The 25,810-nt window shown below is 38.6% G+C and overlaps 1 protein-coding gene across 1 annotated transcript; it reads right to left on the bottom strand.

Moving 5' to 3' along the window:
* Nucleotides 1-8,471: 8,471 nt before the first annotated feature.
* SF3B1 (splicing factor 3b, subunit 1, 155kDa) lies at nt 8,472-25,530 on the bottom strand (the record flags this gene model as incomplete). The annotated part of the gene is made up of 24 exons (XM_010147923.1): nt 8,472-9,100; nt 10,363-10,579; nt 11,062-11,334; nt 12,162-12,293; nt 12,700-12,820; nt 12,907-13,018; nt 13,118-13,300; nt 13,546-13,767; nt 14,174-14,299; nt 14,438-14,584; nt 14,673-14,818; nt 15,071-15,341; nt 15,470-15,556; nt 15,981-16,160; nt 16,882-16,983; nt 17,076-17,273; nt 17,958-18,079; nt 18,477-18,689; nt 19,501-19,735; nt 19,890-20,057; nt 21,232-21,311; nt 23,155-23,269; nt 23,909-24,010; nt 25,336-25,530. Coding segments are annotated over 24 exons (3,906 nt in total), but the record flags the coding sequence as incomplete, so codon positions are not given.
* Between the last annotated feature and the right edge of the window lie 280 nt (nt 25,531-25,810).

The following is a 25,810-nucleotide window of genomic DNA, read 5'->3' on the forward strand; positions in this document are numbered from 1 at the left end:
GAAAGTGTCAGCTTTCAGGGACACATGGTAGTTAAAACGAAACCAAGAACTTAACAAAGTACCTACATACAATGTGTACACAGATAAAGTGCAAGAGAACAGCAGATATAATTCTTAATTGGCATGCCAAACACATCTTTCTCCTCTCCTCTTTGTAGGATCAATGCTTTAGCCCGTGCCTCTTCCACTCTGACAACATCTCTTGGAAGAAGGTGACACCTCTCCTCTCATTCACTGTAAGATCCCTTTGAGTCCCCTCAGGCTGGCTTCCATGAATTGATACTAAACGTCACAAACTCTGTTTTCCCTGAGAAGTTTAGCAGTCACTGAGCAAATCCTTTGGCAGAGCAGGAAGCCCCAGTATCAACTGCTGTGCTTTAATCACTCCCCACTGCTCCTTCTTTACACCCACACTTGCCCAACTTCAAGCACATAAATCAAACATTTGACAAACCAACACACAAGGTGTCCTAGACAGTTCCACATTTTAACCCCAGAACTAAAAGAGCAAAGCAAAGCTGCTTATTCTATGTAACACTGGGCCAAGGACCTAGACCTTAACTCCCCATCCTCAGGAAATACACCCTGGGGTAAACAAGAAAGCTTTTGAGCTCAACATAGCTGTAGTGGGTACTTTAAGCGAAGTCCAGAATTACTATCTTGATGAGGATACCTGGAGTTTTGTTTTAGCTTTAAGCCATGTAAATGGATGTGATGTAACAAGACAAGGATTCAGTTAAAGAGGAAAACCAAATGAGTATAACAACATAAAATTGAACAGATTAAACATGTTTAAAATAAAAAAATTGAAATAATTTCTCATCAACTGGGGCATTAAGAGAAATTGAGTGGGGTCAAGGGGTACAACTTTCATTTGGCAACAGATAGAGCACACATTCCTGAAATACAGGAGAATAAATACAAGGACCATGTGGTGTTTACAGAGAGAAGATTTGCGAGCAATGGTAACAGAAGTATTACAATCAGATGCATGTTAATTCCTATGGTGGGGGGAAATTACGATTATAGCAGCAGCACTCCAAAGGCAGGTACCAAGGAGGCCCCAAGAAACCCAAAGGAAGCAAGAACAGAGTTAAAACCTTTAACAGATGTGCCAGGAAGTCTCAAAACATCTCCCACATGGCAGTATCTGTATCACACAGGCATCCCTCACAGCAGTGCCGGCAGAGACCCTTCCTAGAGGCCTCCTCTGACACTGGAGAAAGCTTTAGCAGCCTTGCTTGCCAGGTGATTTGAAAGAACCCAATCACAATGGATGCAATCCAAGCAACTAGTGATACAAGCTAAAAATGCAAATGTGGTAGTGGTTGGATGCTGGAGTTTTTTGTTTGTGTTGCTTTGGTTTTTTTAAATCATAGTATATCCTACACTACACGAAAAAGAAGGTTTTTGAAAGGTCGATGACTGTGGTGCATGGCATTACATCAGCACGAAGGATGTAAAGCTGGCAGCTGAAAAGCTAGCATGAACAGCAGACCTGCATTTCTAACTCCGAGAATAACCAACGTCGGAAAAATGTAGTAACGCTAAAAAGTTTGTACTGCAGGCCTGTCTCCAATGACTGAACTGCTCAAGAGCTACCTCACCACAAAGAAACACAGAAAGGAAACTCCAAGTGGCCATAGGAGAAGAAGCAAGCTGCACCCAGGAGCATATATGCATTTTTTGACTTGCATATAGGCTAGTATATGTGTATTAATACTGGAAAATATTAATACTGGAAAGTTATTCTCCCATATTCAGACAGTGATTCAGAGAAATAACCTAAGCCATGCAAAGGCTCATGCAATTACTAACTGTAACTTCCTACAAATAGCGAGCAAATGATACGCATACGACAGCATCCAGTAATGAAACATCTTTGTTCCTGTAAACTCTGCAGGAACCTTCCACTAAAATCTTACACACCAAACAACAAAATCAAAAAACAGCAGGGAAACATTTTGGACAAAGATGGACTTGTCTATTAAACTCAGCAAGTCAAGAAGCCCTTCTGCATCTTCAGTAGAGTATCAGATTAGAGCGAGCAAAAGGAAAAGTAGGGTGGATTTTCCTGTACAAACCTTGGTTGGATGCTGCCCCAGGCCCATCATACTCCATGTGCATGTGGCAGAAAGTTTCAAACAACATCCTGCAGCACATCCTAAGTGCACACAAGGAAAACTGTTCTTGGAAACATGCTATCCAAGTTATCTAACAAGTAAGATAAACCAGGCTTTGAATCAACTACTTGAAAAAAGTACTTTGCCTTAACACCAACAAGTCGTAGAGTTTAACAATGCCTTAGTTCACACAGGCAAGAACACCCCTATCAACAAGCACCTCCAGACTTAATTTAGATACTAAGATGGAATCCCACTTTCTAGGAGAATGCCACAAGAGAAGCTTCGCAGCCACCACTTCGAGTTCTTCTCATCACACATGATGTGGATGAATCTCTCGCCACAGAAAAGGGTGCAGCAACAGGGCCTGCGCCGCAGACGCCACTCAGCTGGAGAAGTGGCCTTCCACCTCTGGTCCACTACACTTCCCTAGCATTGCCTGGGCGAACAGCAGAGCCTGTGAACCAGCCTGCCACTGCCTGCAGCTGTGGAGCCCTCCTGGCATTACAATTGCACCGCCATGTGGGTAACAAAGCCACCCTACAGCCTGGCACTATGAAGCCATTTTCAACAAAACCAAGCTGATTTGCAGAGTGTTGTCTCTAGTTTTCTAAGCTTTAAAGGAAAGCTGTACCTGAAAAAAAAATTTAATTGTGCTAAAGGATAACTTGTTATTTTATGGATGCCTTCTGTTACCATGGTTACATCTTCAATAAATATCATAATAAACAGAAGTAAGAAACAGTTATGCCCTTTGTTTTTCTGGGTTTTTATGTGTCATGGTGAGTTTTAAGGTACTGATAGACGATTGGTAGCACTGCGTAACTAGTAGTATTAGTACTGCATTATTAACAGCAATATCTGTATGCAGCTGAATGCTTTATATATATATATATAGGAATGAAACAAAAATTCCTGCCTGCTCTCACTGGATATTACCTACCTTCCAATCTTCAATTCACTTAGAACCCAGCGTTACAGAAATATCTCAGCAGGGTTTTTAAGACAAATCTATTAATCCTTGTGCTTTTACATGTATCTTGTGTTTCCACAGAAGAAATATCTGCAAACCAATGTAGAGAATAACTAAATAATTTTGTATATATTTAACTTATTTTTATTAAATGAGGAAATAGCCTTTTTTGAAGGTCATTTCTTTGGTCTTAAAAATTCAAACCCAAGCCACCTGGTTTTCATTTCCTGGCCTATTCCTTCTGTCTCAGCTGCATACTGTGCTAAAAACAAAGGCTCCATTCTTTAATTGTGAATATCAGACGCCTTTAACCTTCATTCTGTTGCTAGTGCTTAGGAATGTGAAAAAGCTAATATACAATATCCTCTTTTATTAGCTAAAGTAATAAATGGCCAGTTCCATTCCTTTTATCAGCTGGGCTCAAGATCCACAGATCCACAGAGACGTAAGGCTTCGACAGAGACAAAAATGTACGGCTTTCAGAGCAAAGTCACTGTATTTGAACACAGTTCTGCCCTACTCTTTCAGATGAGGGGCAGGGAGTGCAGGTCACTATTTTTAAGTTTACCTAAGAAAAGGCTGGAAGCTAGTCCCCTCAGACCCGTCACCCTACGCGGTGAGCACCCACCCCACCTGGGCTCAGTCACAAGGCAGCGGGAAGGACAGCTGGCCCATTCAACGGCTTGCCTCATGTATGTTTTCCCACGGAACACCGGTTTAGAACATCAGGGAAAGACGGCATTCTCCAGAGAGAACTGAGAGCTGTCAGAGGAAACGGTGCAGGGCAAAGCAGGTTGTACAGCTCACTGAATCAGTTCATGAGCCAACTCAGTGCAGGAGGCGATTGCTAATAAAGCAAAGAAACATTTATCTATCAGCGGAAACAAACACTTGGGTAGTAAGGTGACCAAACTGTCTCCTACTTGTGAAAGGAACAGGAGATTCACAGTGAATAAACAAATCGGTGTAGGCCCTGGAGAAGATCTTGAAAACAAACAAAACAACCTCTTTGCATCAAAAAAGCAAGCTTTTAGAAAAAAAATTAAATTCTAATTATGATCACTATCAAGAGGAGACACAGCATCTGACTTGAGACCCATTGGATCCAGTGTTGGGATAAACAGATAAAGTCCACCAATCTACTCCCTCGTTTATTCACAATTCATAAAACATTTGTTGCTGGTTTGCCTGCAAATGAAAGAACTTGTTCATGACTTCCAGAACATCTGGTCTGGGGCTTGGGTTAGGAATGAATGCACATAGATGGGTAAGGAAGAGGCACTCCTCACCCAGGGTGCACTGGATCTCTTAACCAGGCTTCCAGGAGGTTGTTAACAAGCCCCACAAAGGTTTCCAGGGGTACAGCTGGGAGGGGAGCAGAGGGAAGGGTGCAGTTTAAACCACACAGGCCAGAGGGAAAGCCAGCGCTGGAGGCCAGGGGCAGCACAAATCTTTCAGCTGCTAATGGAGAGACTCAATACACTCCAGCATGCAGCATCAGGCTGATGTACACATTAATACACTGAGAGTCACATTTACCTCTTCCCTTTTTAATCAACTGGCAAAGAGCATGGTTCTGCAGTTGGTTCACAGATACACATTAAGTAACAGGCAATCATTTTACTCACACGTCAACACTTCCCACATTTAGTGAAGAACCACACAGTTGAAAGCTGTTTCCCATTCCACCCCAGTCTATTAGTAATAAGGATATTCATTACAGCAGCTTACAGAGAGGGAAATACGTTGCTTAGCTTGGAGAAAAATGTGTAGGAGAGTATCAGTGTGATGCAGTGTTGTCTGAAACTTGACTTCACAACAGTCATTGCACCAGAAGGTTTAAGAAAGTGGCCTTAAGAGACAAAATTGTGAAAAGTAACCAAGAAAACTTGCACCATGTGATCTCTGGGAGTACATATATGGATATAAAATCGGTAAGGAAAACACTTTGGTTTGTCTGTAAAGCCAGTGAACAGAATGCATGCCAGAGTGATAACAACCATTTCTAATGCTTCCTAGCATTTATTGCTAAGACCACTGTGTTTATTACAACCACACCAAGCTCCAGCCTCTCTTTAACATGTCAGAACCTACTTCATCATGAACCATTTTTCAGTGAGCAGAATTCCTCCACTGACAAGAACAAAATGTTCCAAGTCTGGTTTACTTTTAAGGACTCTTACATGTAATTTGACCTAAAAATCATCACTTCCATATTTTGCTGCAGAGTTCTTGGAAATTCTGTCAAAAAAGCCCAAAACGTTATGCTGGGCATCAAAATTCTGTTCTCAGGAAAAAAACTGCTACTCCTTAAGCAATGTCAGGGTCTCTGAAAAAAGGTAAATTAAAGTTTACCTTATGTCTGTAATGAAAACTGCCAATGCACTTCAGGGTTATTTGCAAACCTTTGTTCTCTGAAACTCAACTCTGCCTGGAGCAGGGGGAAGTTCTGCTGTGCTCTGGAATAAGCTTTCCAATGTTCCCTCTGTAGGTGCACACAATCAGCATCCCAGAAAACATTAGCATTTCAGTAACCTTCTGGCATCCCACTCCCTTGTCTTGACAGGAAAACCTTGACAAGCTCCATCTGACTCCTACGACTCTCCCATAAAAGATCAAGAAATTGAAAAGAATTCCTAGTCTTAAGATTAGCATATCTTGAGGGTAACTGCTAGCCTTGACTAATTTTAGCCTCATCGGCTAGGGCTGTAAAGGGGCATGCTTTGATGGAAAAGGTTCCTGAAAGGAAATGTAAGTCTATAGAACTGCTTCATCCTTTCTTCCATTAAAAAGGAAAAAAAACCCAAACCCAAAACAAACAGTTACAATCAAGAGCCACATTAAGCTGTAAAATCAAACATGCTAAACCAGGAAAACCCCAAGGCAGTATTGCTTATTGCAGCATGGCTTACACACTCTCAAATCGCTGCCCCTTTCCAAATGCATCATTATCAATGATTTTAAGAATAATTAGAAAAAAATCACATAGTTTGGTTTTTTGGGGGTTGGGGTTTTTTCCCCCCTCTACAGGACCCTTCACCTCATTCCATATACTGGATGAGCCTGTTCAGAGGCAAAGGGGCTGTCAGTGAGGTTTTTATCCATAGAGTTTCTTTTGCAATTCACTGATGAAGTTTGGAGCTGTATGTAAATCCAGAAGGGTGTGGGGCAGGGGGGGAAGCTGGAAAGGAACACTTGGTGTCCTTTACAAAGAAACCTATATAAAGAAAATTAGGGACTCTTCTGGGCATTCAGATTTTATGCTTATACCTTTGTTTACCAAACACTACACAGTAATTCTGTGGCAAGGTAAACTTCCCAGCTGCCAAGCCATGGCATGTCTCATTTTATACACTAGCAGCAAAACAGCAGTAGATATTTCATTCACTTATATAAAACATAAAAAATAGACAAGGCTAATAAATTATTCATTAATGGAACTTAAACAGTAGTGACCCAATCTTTCCATTCATTTAAACACTTTGCTCTTTGCTGTCCACAATCAGAAATCTGGAGGTGAGCACCAGCCACAGCCTTAGTGTAGAACTTCCCTGTTACTGATTTTCATTTGTACTGGAAAAGAAACAAGTCTGTCTACATGTGGACAGATGTCATAGCAGTATAGCTAGACAGTTAACTTTACTTCCTTCCCCAAAACCTTTTGCCCTTGGGCAGTACAAAAATATAAGTCAGTATTCTTAGCTACTGCCCCCTTTACCTGCCCATGCTAAACGCTAAATAAAACTTGGCATAGTTGCTCAGCAGCACAGGCAAGATTCTTTAAGAGCTGCTGTGGACTCCTAGAAAGTCACATCAACCAGTGTATGACCCAGAGATGGCCTCTTTAGGTAGGAGTTCCACAGATCCACAGAAGTCTCAGGAAGGAAATAATGCCTACCAATGGCATTGCATATAAAGAATTGCGCTTTCAATACTGTTGTTTCAAACCCATTTTCATACCAGATATTTGGGATAGCAAAAAAACTGAAGATTAACATCACCGTTTTACAAACAATTCTGTTCAGCAAACAGTTCTCCTTTCCTTCTTTTCTCAGGAAAGAAGAAAAATATTCTGTATCTTCCACAAAAAGATTTATGAAAATACTTTTGAGAACTAGTGATGACCTTTAAAAACACAAAAATGAGAACAAGCTGAAGTCGCTCCCCTCCCCTTTCCTAGATTTTTTTTTAAATATTTTTTTTTTACAGTTTGACTTGTTTCTAAAAATAAGTATTTTGCCAAGATGCATCCAGAAGTCACGAGATCCACACTCCTACCTGTTTCAGAGCTCTCTCTTGGCTAGTCTCTCAAAACTCAGTGGGTTTTTTCCGTATCTCCACCCTCTCTATTGGCACCTGCTTGGTCCTACCCTGCAGCACTACTGAAGATGGCAGGCCATCTGCAACACAAACAGTATTATTAAAGGAGAAAGCACCAGGAACAGATTGGAATGCACATGTTACTCTCCAAGGGAACAGTTCAGCAATAAAGACTTAAAGAATTTCCAGCTCTTTTCAACTAAAGAATTCTAGAATAAAGCACACTACTGAAAAAAAAAAAAATCACTTCTTTCAGTTCCTAACAAATTCGTGCCTTCATAAACAAAAGGATCCTAAGTCCTTGTTGTGCCACCCCAAGCCCCTAACAAAAACCTAGGCCTTGAAAGGTAAACTAGATTTTTCTCACATGCTGAACACCTCAAGATAGCCTCACATTTACGTAAAAGAGCAGAGAAGTCAGCTAACTACACTGCACTGAACTTGGTAAGATGGAACTGAGTCACTCAACTTGAATGAAGGACCCTCAGAACAACACACCTGACAGCCAACCATCACCTTACAAACACAGTAAGGTACAACACCACCAGAGATTTAACCTTGTGTTTTATGCAGTTTACTGTCAGACATCAAGACCTTTTTTCTCTTCAGTACATGGACAGAAGGAGAAAAGCAAATGAGGAAATAAAATGCCTTTCTTGTCTCAACCTGAAGCATTTCCTGCATCACACACACACTTAAAAACTGCCTCGTCTCAGGTGCTGGGCACATGAGTTCCTATAGGAGCTCTTTATAGGAGTTATAGCACAGCCTATAAATATAATTTGGCTTTTTATACAGCCATACATGCTAGAAAACATGCTAAATGTGGTCAATATGCTTAATTTGTGCAACTCATTTTACACATACCATCTGCAGTGAACTGCCTAACTTCCAAAAATTAAACAAGCTAATTCATCCCCACAACCAGGATACTGCGGATGAAACATCAACAAGCAACTGAACACCTTTTCCACGAAAACAAACTGGCAGTACCACAACCATCAGCCAGACTACAGCTATGTTATTGCGTGACAAAGATACACACATTAACTACAGTTTGTAAGTTTTTCTTATTTATTCAAAAGCTAGGGGATGACAAAACGGGTTAAAATGTTTGATGCCACCTATTTATTACATGAACAAATACTTAATCCAAAGGGACTCGTTTTACAAGCCCCTCTGTCCAAAAACCACACACAAGTTAGTTTTTATACACAAAGGTTTATTTCTCAAATAAACTTCCCCTTTAAACACAAGGAATGAAATCTAAATCTTCATAAAGATGAAGCCAAAATGAAATCCCTCCAGTACATTGTAATCACTGTTTTCTTGGTCACTACTGCTTTTAACTGTTTAACATCAAAAAACAAGGACATACTTAAAAAATCATGCTACTGGATTTCTAGCTCTGCCTGTGACCAGCTCTATACTGATCTCCAATATTTTTAAAATTTTACATCATCAAATCTGAAGCGTTTAACTGAAGAACAGCTGTGCATTCAACACAAACAACTGAACAAGAAGATTATAAGATGTAATCAAGTTCATAACGAATATAGGTGTTCTTTTCATCGTTATAGATCCTTGGATAATGTGCTATCAGAGCATCTTGTGATCCGATGTAGATTGAATTATAAATCTTCCAATAAACATCTCTGACTTTCCTGGCAGGGTGAAACAAACCCTAGAAAACAGAACGGAACAAAACTTATTGAAAGCTTAAAGTCAAAATATCTGTTACTGAATTTAAATAAGCTTTGCACAAAAAGCACTTTAAAAAGCAATTATAACAAGTAACAGCACTTATAACAAAGAAGGTACACTAAATGTGTCATTCCCAAGTTTTGTCTATCTAATCTAGGAAGTAGTAATAAAGTATTGTTTAGAGACAGATTTTCTTATCTTCTTTCCTGCAGGGAGAAATTCCACTCAATGTTTTTCTAAGTTTTGTATTCTCCTTTTACATTAGGAATCAAAACTTGCTGCAGTGCATTTGGTTGGAACTAAGTCTTATCTTTGGCTATGCCAACTGTGATTTCTGTAGAGAGCACTAAATAGGAATATGAGGTAAAATTAAACCTAAAAAAATGAGCAGAATGTGGAAGTTCTAGAAAAAACAGTTCTATATAGTAAGTATATATACAAGTAGTATTTGCAAAAAATATACACTGTGCAAGGGACTTATCTCACCTTCCTACTAATGTCAGTAACTTTGTGCTGACCTTCCCTCCCCCTTAGAAAAAACCCAGTGAAATTCCGTATCTGCAAATAATCAATAAAATGCTGTCACATCTTCTCTACGCTGACCTGCGTTACACTCATCCTCGCTTCTCACCCGTTACGTGTGCTAAGGTTCTACAGCCAGCACCGCAGGAACTGTTACGTGCAATTAACGGAAAGGGAGCCGTCCGATTTGACCGCCACATACGCGTCTGCAGAAGCTGAACCGAGCAGTGTTGCACTGGTACAAACTCTGACCCCAGCACTCTTTCAAGTTTTAAATGTCCTAGTGTTTTTTTTTGGCTAACAACAAATAATGCTGATTTCCTATTAAGCCTATCTTCATTTCCTTCTTTCGTTACTTGTTCTATAACCTCTTGCACTATTAATTTACTCCCCAGTCATGAGATGGTGTCCTCACAATTTGTGAGATGCTTCCATTTGACAAGTCAGAGTGCCAGGCTATTTTTGCCAATTATATTTCAAGTTACCTGCTACTTCAAAGCAAGTTCCTCAATGTAAGCAGCTATCTCACCATACTAAAATTCTCTATTTACTGTGTATTTCAATTACTGAAATCCTTGGTACAGAATGCCACGTTTAAAGAGACAAAATGCCACACTATTTTCCTTTACTGGAAGCCATCTTCAGCTGACTTTGTCTCCCACATAGAAGTCCCGCCTGTTAACTGCTGCCTCTGCTATCCCAGCACACGTGGGGACGTACCTGTAAACAATACTGCAACATTCTGCATGGACCGATAGCAACTCTGAGGCCCTCCAGGGCCCCCATAACGGCCTGAATGACGTGAGGAGAGGTTTCAAACACATTAGGCCACACGTAATTCAACAAATGGTTAAGAGAATCTTCACAGCCAAACCCATAAACACCAAGAGACATATGTTGCACCACAGCACTGGCAGTCTGTCTGTGTACGAGATCTCTGCAAAGAGAACAATGGTCTGTTAATAAATTATACTTAGAAGCAACGTGATTGGACAAACATAATACTTCTTTCCAGTAACACTTTTTTGAAAGCATTAATAAGCAATTTTAACCCATATTTACTGGCAGTAAGAAGCAAAGGAACAAAAATCGGTATAATAAAGAATGACGGAGTTTTCTGGCAAACTGCTGCTCTCTAATTCAGCAGCGAAAGTACTAACAATAGCAATTATCAAAAGCAGTTTGAATGTAAGAGGTCTTGAGTCATAAGATGCTTGTATCATTTTAATCTTCAAAATTATTAGTGAAATAGGAGCATATAATCTGAATTATTTGCAGACAATGGTTTCCAAATTATGATGGTCACTTAACAGCTTTGTCAAACAAGGAAAATACGCATATGTGCTATCATTAAACCCCAGCTATATACTTAAAATATATGACTAAAGCTAACTGTACCACAGAAAGAAGTGCACTCACCTGTCCATCAAAGCATCTTCAAGCAACGGTGTAACAGCATAAATATAGTCTTTTCCCATCTCTCCAATGTATTCAAACAGGAAAGAAAGAGATTTTAACACACCATTCTGGACATTCAGTTCTGGAACTCTGTATTCGTTCATGAGTGCAGGCAGCACTGTGAAAGGTGAGCACGTTTCAGCTACAATAGCAATTGCTACTGTAGTACACACTCTGTTCTGCCTTTCCTGTACTTTCAAGTTGTTCAGCAGTGTAGCCAATACATCATGAGGTCTGGAAAAGACAACATGCATGTCCATGTCAATACATTCAGTGAGGATTCGGATAAAATTCGCTCAAACAGCAAGTAGCAGAAAAGCATGGCTTAGCCCTTAAAAAAAAGTTTAGATATCTGGGAAGCAACACGAACTATGAAACTGGAAAACAGCATAAGCAACTGCATGACCTTATTTTCTTAACCAACATTTTCTATTTTGTCTAGACTTAGCTTTTTTCCTGCCTTCTGTTCTGCCTCTTGTAGACTCTGGAGGATAGCAGTAACTCTGATCACACAGGTAATTACAAACTGGTGTAAAAGCAAACATCTTAAGAGAGGTAGGAAATGTCCTGCACAGATACGCGCCATTATGGCATTCCTTGCTTGCTAGCTCTATGTCCATTAAGTCAGTAGTCGGTCACTTATTTAAAAATATGCATAAAGATGGGAATTGAGCTTCATTCTACGATTTGCTGACTTGCATTGTCACCTTACCGGCAAAAAATTATTTGGAAATTCAGGGAAAAATAAGAGGAAACCGAGTATTTAAATGAGAGTTTATGAAAGAGTACAGAAGATTTGAATGCATATCACAGTACCAAAAATTCGTGTGATAAACCCTGTTAATTCTAACCTTACTAGTCTACAAGTTCAGTTCAGAAGTGCAGCACTGTTAATGCCAAACAGGTGATGGTGTTCTCCAGCTACAAAATGGCTAAAATAAAGTCTACGCATTTAACACATTAAATGTGGTGACGTCTGAATGTTTCTCACCAGAAAACTCACAATTACCACTATGTCACGTAACTGTGCGTAGAACTGGATAAGCATTAAACCAACTTACCCAATAGCTTTTGCGATATAACCGAAAGTGTTCACTGTGGCTCTCCGGATAGCTTTCTTGTGAGCTTTTAACAGTTCAAGCAGTTCAAAGCAGATCCTCATCCATTCTCTTGCAGAAACATATTCTGCCCCTCTGAAAGAGAATGAAGTGAGTCACCTCTTCAGTGGTAAGTTTTTAAATAAAAACACATAAATTGCAGCACCTATATCAACAGAAGAACATTCCTTAAGCAATTCCCTTAATTAGGTATCTGTTAACATTAGACCTTCACTGGTTACCCGGGTACACAAAATTCATTATATTGGGTGCATTCTGCGTCTGCATAAATGAATGACATGCTACTTAAAGTGTTTGCAAAATAACAGAATATGTTCAACAGACCATCTGCTAAATCTCATCTTAAACTCTACACACAACTTAAGAAACAGCAAGAGATATGACAATAAATACCCAGATGCCAAACCCAATACTCAAATTTAGGTTTTGCTACAGTAATTGTCCACACAGAGGGTCCAATTACTATCACTAGCCAGCTTACCGGTCTGCAATGCGCCCAACAAGATCAATGCAATTTTCCTGTACTTTCTCATGTCTGTTCTTCAAAATAGGTGTAAGCCGTGGCAGCAGATCTTTAATGGGGGGCGTCATCTTGTGCATACCTATTGAATTTTAAGAGGCACATTTAGTTTTATAATGTCTTGCCATTTTGCTCTTGAACAATCACGTAATCAATACCCAAACGTACCTATAACATTCACAATAGCCTTAAGTGCTCCGAGTATGCTGCCCAGTACTTCAGGGTATTCTTCACCCAGGTACTCATACAACACAACACCCAAGTGGCCCATCAGTTTTTCCTACAACCAAGTAAAAGGATTTAGAAGTTAATTATTTTTTTCCTGTCCCCCTACTATGAAGTACTACAGCAACTTCGGTAGGAGAAATCGACACAATACCTCTTGACAAGTCTTCATGACAACTGCAGTACGAGAGATCAGGTCAGCGGCCTGCTGCCTAACTTTAGCCGATTTGTTGTTCAAACGCCACAAAACTGTACCACAGATTTGTGGCAAGTAGGGTTTAACTCTTTTGCCTAGAGCATTAACCACTGTGCCAAAACCATTCAGCATCACAGAATCCTGAGTGTAAAAACAACAAAAGGAAAATCAGACCAACAGCAACACCACATTTTAATTAAACCTAACATCATCTAAAATTGCTACTAAAACTCTAACATTCCAGAGCTTGTTTCTCCATTTCATTCATTAGAGCACTGATATCCAAAAAAGGATCCCAAAAACGTAACTTGAAGCATACATTTCTGTATAACAGTGAGCTAGCTAACAATTAAAGTGATCCAAGTACTAAACACCCTTGGCCATACCTCTGTGGTCTGTTCCTGAAAGGCGTACAGGATACCATCAATAAGTTGTTCTTCCAGTTTGTGATCGATGTCTGCTGCCCCCAGATTTCCCATTATCTTCTCAATTGTTTCCATGACCATTTTTCTGTACTGCTCAGCTTCATCTTTCAGATCATCCACAATTCTAGAAATAATTTCTGCTGCTCCAACTTTATTTGCCAGCTCCACAGTTGTATCAACCAACTGAAATACACAAACGTTAAGTGAACAAACATTGTTAAAATCTACTTTCTACATCCTGAAAATCAATTTCCCTAGTTTGAAGAGGAGAAACAGCATCATGCGTGTTAAGCCTGCTACAAAAAACTGGTTTTACCTTTGGAACTCATCCAACGTTTTACACAACACAAATGGGGTGAACTACCCCATCGTACAATTTATGTAAGACTCATATTCACAGATGAAGAATGCCTTGATAGCCTCCCAAGAACCTGTTAATCTTCTAGCTATCCAACTTCTAAATTGCTAGTCCAAAGAAAATTCACTTTCAGGATATACAAGACAGAATTAAGCATCTAGCCTGAATGAATACTCTGATGTGAATTTTGTTCTAATGTAAATCACATTCCAACTAAAAAGCCAAAAATACCTGTCTGTAATTTCTTCTGTCCAATGCCATTCTGTGTTGCCAGAAGTGTTTGAAAAAAGGTGGCAAGATCTCGGTTTTAATGTAGTTTGCTTCAACACCATCCGTACCACAACACTGCTTCACTACCTGGCAGGAAATAAAAATTCAACAACTTTAATTTGGTATAGGTTTGGGGGTTTTGGGTTTGGTTGCTTTTGTTTTTTTAAAGAGAGAACACAGGTATTTGATATTAATGCTAAACAATCAACAATCATTTTGACATACCTTCAACACAATTTTCTTCATCTCTTCATCAGGAGACTGGAACTCTCTGATCAGGATTAGCATGACTTCTCTGGTATAATAGTTTGCATACTCGGCATCCATGAGTGGAATCAAGTACCCAATAGCCTTCAAAAAGGCAGCCAAACCCTATTTCAATGCAGAAATACATCTTTGATGAGTTACAGAACATATACATTGATTTCAGTTCAAACTCAAGAAAGTCTTTGAGATATACCTTTCCTCTGTGCTGACGTATACCCTTCCATAAAGGCTTCAGAACAGAATCAAATGACTCAATACCATAGGGAGTAGCTGCCTCAGCCAAGGCGGCAATAGCCAAAGCACTGATGGTGCGAACTTTCTGCTGCTCATCCACCAGACCTGCAAGACATAAGTGTTTAGGACCACTTCTTGTGACTTTAGTTCAAAATAAACAGATGGGCAGTATAAAAGGGATTAACTTATTTTCAGGATAACTGAAACACTACTCGTCTTTCAGTTAGCTGACGTGTTTCTCAGTGTCAAAAGAAGACAAAAAGGCCCTTACTATCACTGTGCCTCAGTGGGGTATGAAAAACCTTTGAAATATGAAGTGAATTTAAAGAAATCTTAGCCTGGGAAAGCAGAACTTACCATGTTCAATAATTTCAACCAAGCTCCTGAGATGAGGCAAGATAGCACAACCCATAAGAATCGCAATCTGCTGCACAATCTTGATGCCAGTATGCCTAGCCTGCCAGGATTTTTTGCTTTTACAGACAGCTTTCAAGAAGGGCAACAGAGAAGGAATGCCCAAAGCAGAGGCAACGACAGCAAAGGCTCGAGCTGTTGTATTTCGCACATATTCATCCATATTATCAATATCAGGTCGCATTGTGGATATCATTGTTGCCAAACCAGCAGCCTGAAAGAAAAACATACAAAACAAACCGGTTGGATTTATGAACAGCATGGTTAATTCTTCTGCCATGCCTACAAACATGCAGCTATATGCAAGCTACCTCGGTGCCTTAATCAAGAATGGAACTTTACCTTAGCCAGGTTTGAAATTATTTCTCTGCCTTCCACTCTAGCATAGTAGTCTTCATCAATCAGCAGTGGTTCAATAACGACAAGAATCTGAAAAATAGCAACAAAGTTATATTTCTATTCATTAATACTTTTATTTCTGGCCCTAACAGATTCCATGAAACAAGAGATAATTCCACGTATCCAAGCTTAAAGCTCTATGATGACAGGAAGAGTCAAATCCATTATACTCTTTTTACAGCTTTGCCTTTAAAGTACCTGGCCTGGAGATACTTCCTAGATGAAGCAAGATCCCCTTCCCACCCCTAAGTGTGCACATACCATTTTTACATCATGCCTTAATACTATAAAACCCACATCTGAGCACACTATAAGTTTGGCTTAAGAAGAAATATAAAGCCAATTACATTTAAAAGATATGGTACCGTCTTCTGATATGCAAACAAAATACACACTTCTGCCAGCAACCATCAGAGAAAGCAAATCAAAGATAAAATACTAAACTGTAACAGACCTTGTGTACATATGGTCGAACCAAGTCATCCAGTTTGTAAAGAATTCTGTCAATGACTTTGACAAGCAAGTGACGCTCCTGATCTTCAAGCGTTGGTGACATCAGCAGAGGTAGAATCTGATTAAACAACGGCCCTGCTCCAAATTCACGAGCTTTATCAGTTATTTGTCGCAATGCAGCCTAAACAAAACCAAACAGCCCATCGGTTAAACTAGGGAAACAACACTGAACAATTACAAAACAGGTAGATATTAACCAGGTTAAAATGTAATTCACTGTAACCACAGGCTTCAAAATACTTGCTCTTACCACTGCAAAACTCTACTTCAATTTTATGCTGATCTGTTTAAGAACATATGCATGAAGAGAAACACCCTGATGTTACCTCCCAGATGTTCAATTTCCAAGAAAAGCATGCTCCTTGTCCAATATTAACAACGGCTCCATTTGAAAAACAGCTCATACATCAGCTGGGTGCTATGGCCAATTTAGAGCAAACCAGTGCAGGAAATACTGCTAATGTAGTCCATAATGCGTAAAGGTGAAACTTACATTAGCAGTGTAGCTCTTAGTTAAGAAGCAAAATCCAAAAAATTACAGAGCTCTAAGCAAAAGGCACTATAAATCTAGTTCCTCCTAACTTAAAAAAATTATATAAGCCACATACTATTTAGTGACTGACTACTGTACAAAGAGCAGCAAAATTTAATTACAGAGAATGGACAAAAAACTGACAGAGAATAGGAAAAAAGCACTAGAGAGATATCAAAGCTTAGGAGACTGGCTTGAAGAGAATCCCACAGACAACTGTAGGGGAAAAGATTAGTCTGAAACTAAACCTGAGAACAAATGCAGGTTTTTCAAAAATGACATCACATGAACGCATGACAACTCATCTTACCTTTCTCATGGGAGGCGTGCCATTCTTTATTTTCAGAAGTAATTTCATTATTTTCCTCTCCTTCTGTTCTTCAGGACTCAGAGTTGATTCATCAACATCAACCTACAAATAATTCCAGACAAATGAATAGGCATTGCAATATATTCCAAAGAAAACAGGAAATTTAAAAACAGCAAGAGTGAAATCTCATTTACCAGGAGTTTATCAAAGTACTGGATATCATCTGGTTTTAGGAATGGAAGATTGCCAGATGGCTGGTCATTAACACTCTTCATAGTCCGGTCTTCCGTCTGCATGTGGAATCCAGTCATACCACCCAAAGGTGTTGGAGTTGCTGTAAGCTTACGGGCTGGAGTGCGAATAGGTACGTAACCAGCTGGTGGGGGAAGAACCTACAGAATAAAGAACAAAATATGGAAAAACCATACCATGGCACACATCTCCACAGCCTGCAAGCCAGAAAACGTGTATTTTCACAACAGATAAAAAGAGGAAGACATCAGATAAATTTAGTTATGTTTCATGTATCTTCCATTTCATTAGTTCGGGGATTTGTGCGAGTGTTATTACATACATGAGATCCCAGTTCACAGCAACACAAACACATTCACCCTGACAGTCTGTATTCATGCTTACCCTGTACTGATGACATGTCAGAAGAAAGCTCACTTCCACTGCTGAGAGCTTGGGAAGTTAACTCTGAAGTCTCTTAACAAAGTATTAAAGCAGCACTTCAGTATATCAACAACACACTTGCTAACCTAGATTTTGTGACTCTTCCACGTTTTTCTACATCTGGACGTAGTATTTTTATCAGTCCATTCAGAGTTTGGTTTTGGCCTGGACAGGCATTCCCAACATTGAGAAGCAGAATAACAACTGGCCTTTGTGATCACCTTGAGTTCTCTCTTTCTAATGCATTTACAATAAATCAGTAACCGAATCAAATATCTACAATCACCAATCAATACATAATGTGAAACATTCAACTTCTGGGATAATTCAATTAAAAAAAAAATCAAAACACTCTGATAGAAAAACAATCGGTCTGCTGTATTTTAATCCAGATGAATTACCTTATATCCTTCTGGAAACATAGCATCCAATTCTTCATCAGAAAGCGGTCTGTTTCTCTCATCAATTTCCCTTTCCCAACGCCAAGCCTGCAGCTGTTCAGGAGTCATGCTCATGATATGACCTACATGTAAATGTAAAAAGAAAAAAAAAAAAAAGAAAAAAATATTTAAGAAAAAAAATTCTTCTCTATGCAGGAAATGACCTGTCTACTTAACCTTTAGGCTCCCTCTTAAGCTTAAGCTCCCACAGCACTTGAAAACTGTTGCCAGTAGGATATCAAGCTTTTGGAGAGCCTTTTATGAATTCTTGCCAAATACACTGAACAGGAACAGATATATAACCTTAGCCTCCATCCCCCTCCAGAACTGAGGTGCTGCAGGCATTAAAAATGGTAAACGGAGCATATACTGACAAGCAGGAGACCGTTAGGCAGAAGTCTATTTCAAAATACAATATAAAGGCAAATGCTTCATTACCACGAAAGAAAGTGAAGACTTCAGAGAATGGACCGGGCTTACCTGGTGTGGGAGTTGCCATGTTCATAGCTGGTGTACCGATGGGTGTTTTGCCAGGTGTCAGAACAGGAGTGCTGCCACCCATCTGGCTAGCAGGTGTTTCATCCCATCGTGACTTTCTTTTACTTGCTCCTGGGGTTGGTGTCTCACCAATGGAGTCACCACCTCTATCTGTACGAGGCGTCTCAGCCCATCCGCTGCCATGTCCTGGAGTATCTAAGGAACAAAACCAAAACCATTTTTGCAGAAAGCTGAATAGTATGTGCTCCAATTACAGCAGCAATATCCAAACCCATTTTCAATAGCCCATCCTCATGTCCACACAAATCAGCAAGCATCAGAGGCACACTAGACAAAAAGTAAAGACTGCTTGGGTGAATACTGAAAAAACACAGGTATTGAACTAAACACCCAACAGAGAACTTCATTTTATGAAAAAAGCATGTCATCTTGCTGAATCTTTACATAAATGGGTAGAATCTTAAAAAACAGAGAAGATCTCAGGTATTCTAGAAAGCGGACAAAGTACTCCACATACTCCCTTGATAAAAGCATTAAGGAACAATGGTGTTTCACTGTCCTCTGACACATGAGCCTCACTCAAATTAGACAGGCAAGAAAATACTTCCGAAATTTGCTTTAAATGCTAAGCTCTTAAAAAAATTAAACCGTTCAAAAGCAACACACAAATCATGCAAAGCAATTCAACATGAGTTCCTTTATGTCCTTTACACATAAAAATCCCAACCTGCATCAGTCACTAGATAAAACCACAAAACTTTTGATTCCATTTCTGAGCTGAGGTGCTTTCAAAGATGTCACTTAAACCAACAAGCAGAACTCAATGCTACAAACTCGGACCAAACCATCACTTCGCAACAACCACTAGATGTCAGAATGTAATTAATTACTTCTTGCCTGACTTCTGAACCTACTGTTTACTTAGGGTAAACAGTTTACTTAAGGTATGTCCTACACGATCAACCAGTCAAAATTTATTATGTGCTTTCCAGTTTGCCATAAATACCTCTTTCTGTTTTAGGTGTTTCATCCCATCGATTTTTACGTGCGCTGGAAGTGGCACCTCCATGGCCTGGTGTTGCATGCCCAGGCGTGTCCCGCCCGGGGGTTGCAGCGCCCGCTGGTGTATGACTGGGAGTCGGATCCCATATTTTTGAGCCGGGGGTGGCACCAGGAGTTTCGCTACCCTTTGCACGGCCTGGAGTTTCATCCCATCGCAGAGATGGTGTATGGCCAGGAGTCTATACAAGACAAAACTGATAGTATTAGTATCTCTCATCCTATACAGTAAGAGACAGCTAGTTACTCTTTTCCAGTAGAGTAAGAAAGAAACTTCAGAGGATTAGCATTAATAGTGTCTTCCGTAGGTAAGGTGGTGAACACTAGGATTATTACCTCTGCTTGATCCCAACTGGACAGTTTTTTAGGTGTCGCACCAGGAGTCTGATCTGCTGTCTGATCCCAACGCCGTTTGCGTTTTGAAGGTGGCTGAGATGCAGCTCCATTAACGACTTTAAGCTCTCCAGCTTTAGCTTTTTCAGCTAGTTGTTGCCTAATTTCCCTCTACAGAAGAGCAAACAAACATAAGAAACAGATGTATTAAGAAGGCCTCTTCAAATCATACCTTTAAAAGATATTTTTGTTCTGCTGTCTTATTTTTATGCTAGTTTTGAGGTTTTGCTCAAACATGCAATTGGCACCTGTTTTAATTTCAAGTTCTTTATCTTTTCAAATTCCTCTACACTGACGGAGCAATGTGTTTGGAGGGGCTGTTTTTAAACCAGGTTCTCATAAAAGCCATTACTGCAACAAATGCAAACACATGGAGAATTCTGAGTGCTGTCAATTGCTGTTCCCTATATGTATAATGATTTTAATCCACATAGATCCATCCCAAACAAGTTCCACTTCAGTGGTGGACAAGATAGAAAAATGTGTTCACTTCAGTTGTATCCCACAACATAAAAAAGCCCAGAAATCCTTATTTAAAAAGCTGAGATGACATTATTAAAAAAACACACTAACCCAGACTGTTTCTCATTTATCTGTGGGTCCATAAACAGTAAGATTGTCAAAATTATTAATTAATTCCTCAATTAAGGCAAGTCAAGTAGGGTCGATCAATATAAATCTACACAGGTCACTGAAACTGGAAGATCTTGCTCCAATTAACAAGACAGCACTGTAGGCATTACACAAGAAATCTGATTATATTAACAACACCTTCTTACTTATTAAAATGAATTTGTAATAGCCACGAATAAGGGATTTACTTTTATTTTTCTTTTTTAATATTTTAAACCAAACACTATGCTTAAAGCAGTTCTTAGTACTGCAACATCTGTTACAAGTGCTTCAACAGAAGACTTTCAAAACCTCCCTGAACTCCCTCCCTTTACACAGGGTTCCCAAAACAAACATCTCTGACACTGAACACCCTCCAGTGACTGTTATTTGTCTTTCATCCTCTGAAAGAAAATGAAGTCCAAGTGCTATACAAAATGCAGATTAAAATATATTGAGACTATTTCTCCCTCCAATGCTTAGGTATTATATAGAACAGATGGTTTTCAAAACTTTCATCTTTAAATTCTACTGAGAACATGTGAAGAACAGGATTTTGCACAGAAAAACACTCAAGACAAAATAACAGAGCTTCCATTCCCATTTTCTTAACATGCTTTCGAAGGCTGTAGAATGAAACAAAGTTCAAGTGGAAAACCCTTCCCACACATACCTCTTCTTTCGTTAAATGCTGTTCACGCATAACATCCATGTATGTTCTGGCATTCATTTTAGGATCTGGTGTCTTCCCTCCTGTGGAAGAGAACAGCAACAGGAATGGAGCACAATGAGTACAGGATAAACAGAAACTACTGACTTTTTCTACTGTCCTGCTCTAATATTATATTATTCCACGATCATTTAATTTTACTTTTTGATTGAAAATTTTAAAAATTACATGTATCTTACGTTTATTCAGTTTGCTGATCAATTTAACCTGTTTGAACACAAACATAACTACTCCAGTTTCAAACAAATATCTTAAAGCCGATATAAATGATAAAATGACAGCACAGTTAAGAGTCTTCAGAAGTGATGGGTTCCTGGGTTGCTAATCCGGAATACGTACACTTTCGTGCCTTTGTCTCCATCAGCAGTTCTGACTTCAAGCAGCAGAATAGAAGCCTAGAAAATTATCTCTTTACCATTAGTAACACTTTGGAAAGATATTTATATTCAAAACATTACCTTGTGTAAGCTGTTAAATCCTAATTGTAATCTGACTATAAATAACTACTGCATGCCTAAGTAATGTTTAAAATGTTCTATCATAGCGACCCATTTATAAGTTTGACAAATCTGGAGGCATCTCCCAGATCTTCTAGTGTCATATTGTATAAGGGCTTCATTAAAAAAAAGAAAATAAGAAAAACCAACCAAAAAACCCCAAAAACTGTTTGATGACACTTTCCCCCTCTTCTCAAGGTACAATTGTGATTGGGAGCTGAATGCAACACAGTACATTTACCACCACAGCGATACTCACAGGTAATGGGTTTTGTATACCATATGTTGTTTTATGAGGTGTATCTTGAGTTAATTAAACTTTTAAATACTTCACGAGAAGCCCAACTTTATAAAAATTAGACTTGTCAAGAAAACCACTTTTCTTTAAGAAAAATGTGCAGATCTGCTATACAAGTGGTATAGCATTATAATTTAGGGTAAAATAAACTTCTTAAACATTTCTATGCTGACGATCATTGCCCAATTGGCTGTGTCATTCTGACACTAGCTTTGACAAGACTTTCCTTTGGAATACTTTTTCACCATAATCTACACAGGATGTGTTGAACTGCACCCTTAAGAATGCAGACAGGACTGGCATATAGCAGTACTGCTGTAGGAAAGAAATTAAGGACAGTTAGTATGGGCCTGTGAATTCTGACAATACATGTTTATATCAATTACAATTAAGCAAGTAAAATAATTAATATCCCTAATAATTCATGCAGGCTGAAATTCTAATTTGTAAAACCTGCAAAATAGCTACTCATTTTAAGCCAGCAGGCACCTTATTGCCACATGTGAAACTCACTCACCTGAAGAAAGTTTCTGTCAGACCCACTATACCCCTTTTTCCTGACTTCCAGTCTAGAATTATTAGAACAGACTTGAACTATTAATAGTATCAAAGTCTTATAGAAGCTTCTGTTTCTTTCAGCTATACCACCTAAGTTTACATAGGATGGTAAGAATTAGGTGCTCTATTTTGAGAACTAGCACTTCAAAAGCAATAACCCTAGAAATCTATGCCTTGGAATGAAAATTTTCACGGTACTGAAAGAATTTGAACACTCAATACACAAGTTGTTCAAAGTATAACGCACAACCCAAAACAAAAAGAAAATAGAAACCTTTAACCCTTTGTGTTTCTATGGCAATGGCTCATTATTTTCTTGTCCTTCTACCTGGAAAGAAAACTTGTATTATAAAGATGAAGAATATGGCATCTAGGTTTTCAACCAAATCTCTACAAAAAGGGGATGTTTAAAACAAAACTAAGTTTATAAGCATGCCAACAGAAATCAAAGGGCTAAAGACAATTAGAGACAGCAGATTTCATAAAGGGTATAGAAAAGTCAAAATAAATTACCATCTGCAAAAGGATCAAGACGCTCTGGGGAAATTATCATCATCCGCCTGTGCTTTTTGTACTCATCTTCCCGATCTGCAATCTTTTGAGGACGGTGTTCTGCAAAAGGATCATACTAAAAACAAACAACAAAAAAAGCTGGTTAGTCACATATATAAGAACAACAGTGAGAAGCCTCTGGTGATTATAAGCCTGTCTTCATTTTCAGTATTACTAAAAAAGTCTAAATTATTTTTAAGCTCAAATGCAGGAATGTTAAAACATTATGATAGTATAGATTTGACTTCTGTAACTGAAGTTTTGGTTTTTCAATACAGATTTTCTTATGAAGTAACTTCTGACAAGAATTTGCTATTTCAAGTTTATTCACTTGTTAGAAAAGCATGTCATGCTCACAACCAAATTTCATAGAAAAATACTCCAGGAATATAAACTCTAAGTGATAACATTTTCTTTTACAAAAACAGAAGTATAAAGGACTTCAAAAATGAAAATAACTGAAAAACTTACTATATCTGACCTATAAAAAAAATTAATAGTTTAGCGTATACGTCCACAATGCCTTTGCACGCAGAAATGCTAGTATTTATCACCTTGTGATTCTAAATTGAAGCAGTAACAAGCTTAGACCATTAAATATCACAGCCCCTTACAGATATCCTATATTTCCAGAACACTCGTCTTGAAAAACTTTAACACTTCTCTACCCTAATACCTACAACAGTTTTTTATTGTGCCTTAAATTAAGATGCACCTGTTCGGTAGACTGTGGTATATCATTAAGCAATGCCACTGGAGCATGATACCCTGGCTTCTTCTGGCCAAGCAAACTTGTAGAAGGGTAGTCATCATCATCCTGTCAATAAAAAGACACGGCAAATTTGTCAAGTTAACATTGTATTTAGATCAAGTAATGTCAAATTAACATACTGCGGTCACAGAAAAGATGAGAATGGACAACTACAATAGCTAATCCTAAATATGAGCGAGTTTTCCTATAGCTTGCTTTATTACCCCCAAACCGCCAAATCAGATACACCTACCCACATCACTAAAAAGGTAACTTGTTCTCTACAGGACTCAAGTATTCTGCAATATGCTACATTTAATCAAATATGCTATCCACTAGTTATGCAAAACAAGTTTGTATTTCATATTAGCATTTTTTATATAGTTCCCTAGTTGGCATGTGAAAACTGGTGCACAGAAGTTAAAACCATTTCTCTTAAAAGCCACCAAGATACAGAACGCAACTTCAGTAAATTACCCTAGCTAAAAAGCTTCAGAAACAGTGAAAAATTCAGAAGTATATTTGTTGATTTTGTTATACCTTCTCAATCATAATGGTAATAACAAATAGTCAGAAAGTGTAAGCTACTTTTGCTACTTCCTCATACTAGTAGCCAGTTTGTATGCAATTTTCAGCAACCCAAAAGAAAAATTATTCTTAAAACTATGAACCTATGTTAGTGAGACCTTGTAATGTAAATTTTCAATTGAAGAATTTAGAAGTCTACAAGTAACACACAGTATGTCACTTAAAAAAAAATACGTATCAACTACTACTAAAAGGAACACAGTCTTCCTTCCACTTCAAAATATAATTCAGTCAGTGTAGTTATGTATTGCCTATGTGTTTATGGCCAGAACTGTAGTTCTGACTGCTCCTGCAACTGAAAATGTGGTCACGTTTAACATTAGAAATTAACACAATCTAATCTTACAAGAAGGATACATAAGGAGAGCACAATACAGTCAAAAAGTCAATTCTTAAAAATTGCTGTGAAATCTGAAACGAAGTAGAAACTGAAATTTTAAAATACTCATTTATATTTGTTGGCCCAAATTTTACTGGACTTATTTTTTTCCACCGCAATTTTTTATCTTGGCAGCAAGAACAGAACAAAGCTCATTATTCCAGTCAAGGCTAAGACTGAGTACCACGCCACAAATTTTGCCTTCTGCTTGGGTCTACATGACCTTCAACACACAATTCATGAAGCACAAGCCAGAACTTGAAGACTTAGAAGTTAAGAGTTCCCCAGATAAGACATATTTGGCCCAGTATGGCTTTAATGACAGTAATTGCTTTTACTTCAGCAACTGCTATTAAAAATCACTCAAAACTAATTCCAGTATACTAAGAACACATGCCCCAGACAAACACATAAAATCACTTACATCTTCCAATTCTGTTGCTGCAATAGAAGTGACATATCCAGCAAACCTGCTGTCACTGCCACCATAAATCTCTTGATCATAATATCCTGTGGAATCAAGGCCTACTCCTTGTGCTTCATCGAGGGCAGGCTTTTTTCCTTGAATTTCTCGAATTTGTGCTTCGATATCTAGGGTAAAGACAAAAAAATATGAGGTCTTTTTTTACACATACACACTAAACCTAAGATTCATGTTACTGTGTACAGCCAACTGAGCTTTTCACCCCATTTGGAATATTATCTCTAAAGAAATAAACAAATATAGCACGTCAAGTTATGAAATCACAATGTTTATAAGCAGCTTTTCCTTTAGTTGTAATAATAACCAGCACAGACTACTTGAATTGTATAGCCTAAAGCAAACTATTCAAATGCACCATTCATGTATCTCTCATCTTCCAAAGATAGCAGAGAAGGTAATTTACACCACAGTAATT

The sequence above is a fragment of the Eurypyga helias genome, unplaced genomic scaffold, assembly GCF_000690775.1.
Source record: "Eurypyga helias isolate BGI_N326 unplaced genomic scaffold, ASM69077v1 scaffold42872, whole genome shotgun sequence".
Classification (NCBI taxonomy): domain Eukaryota; kingdom Metazoa; phylum Chordata; class Aves; order Eurypygiformes; family Eurypygidae; genus Eurypyga; species Eurypyga helias.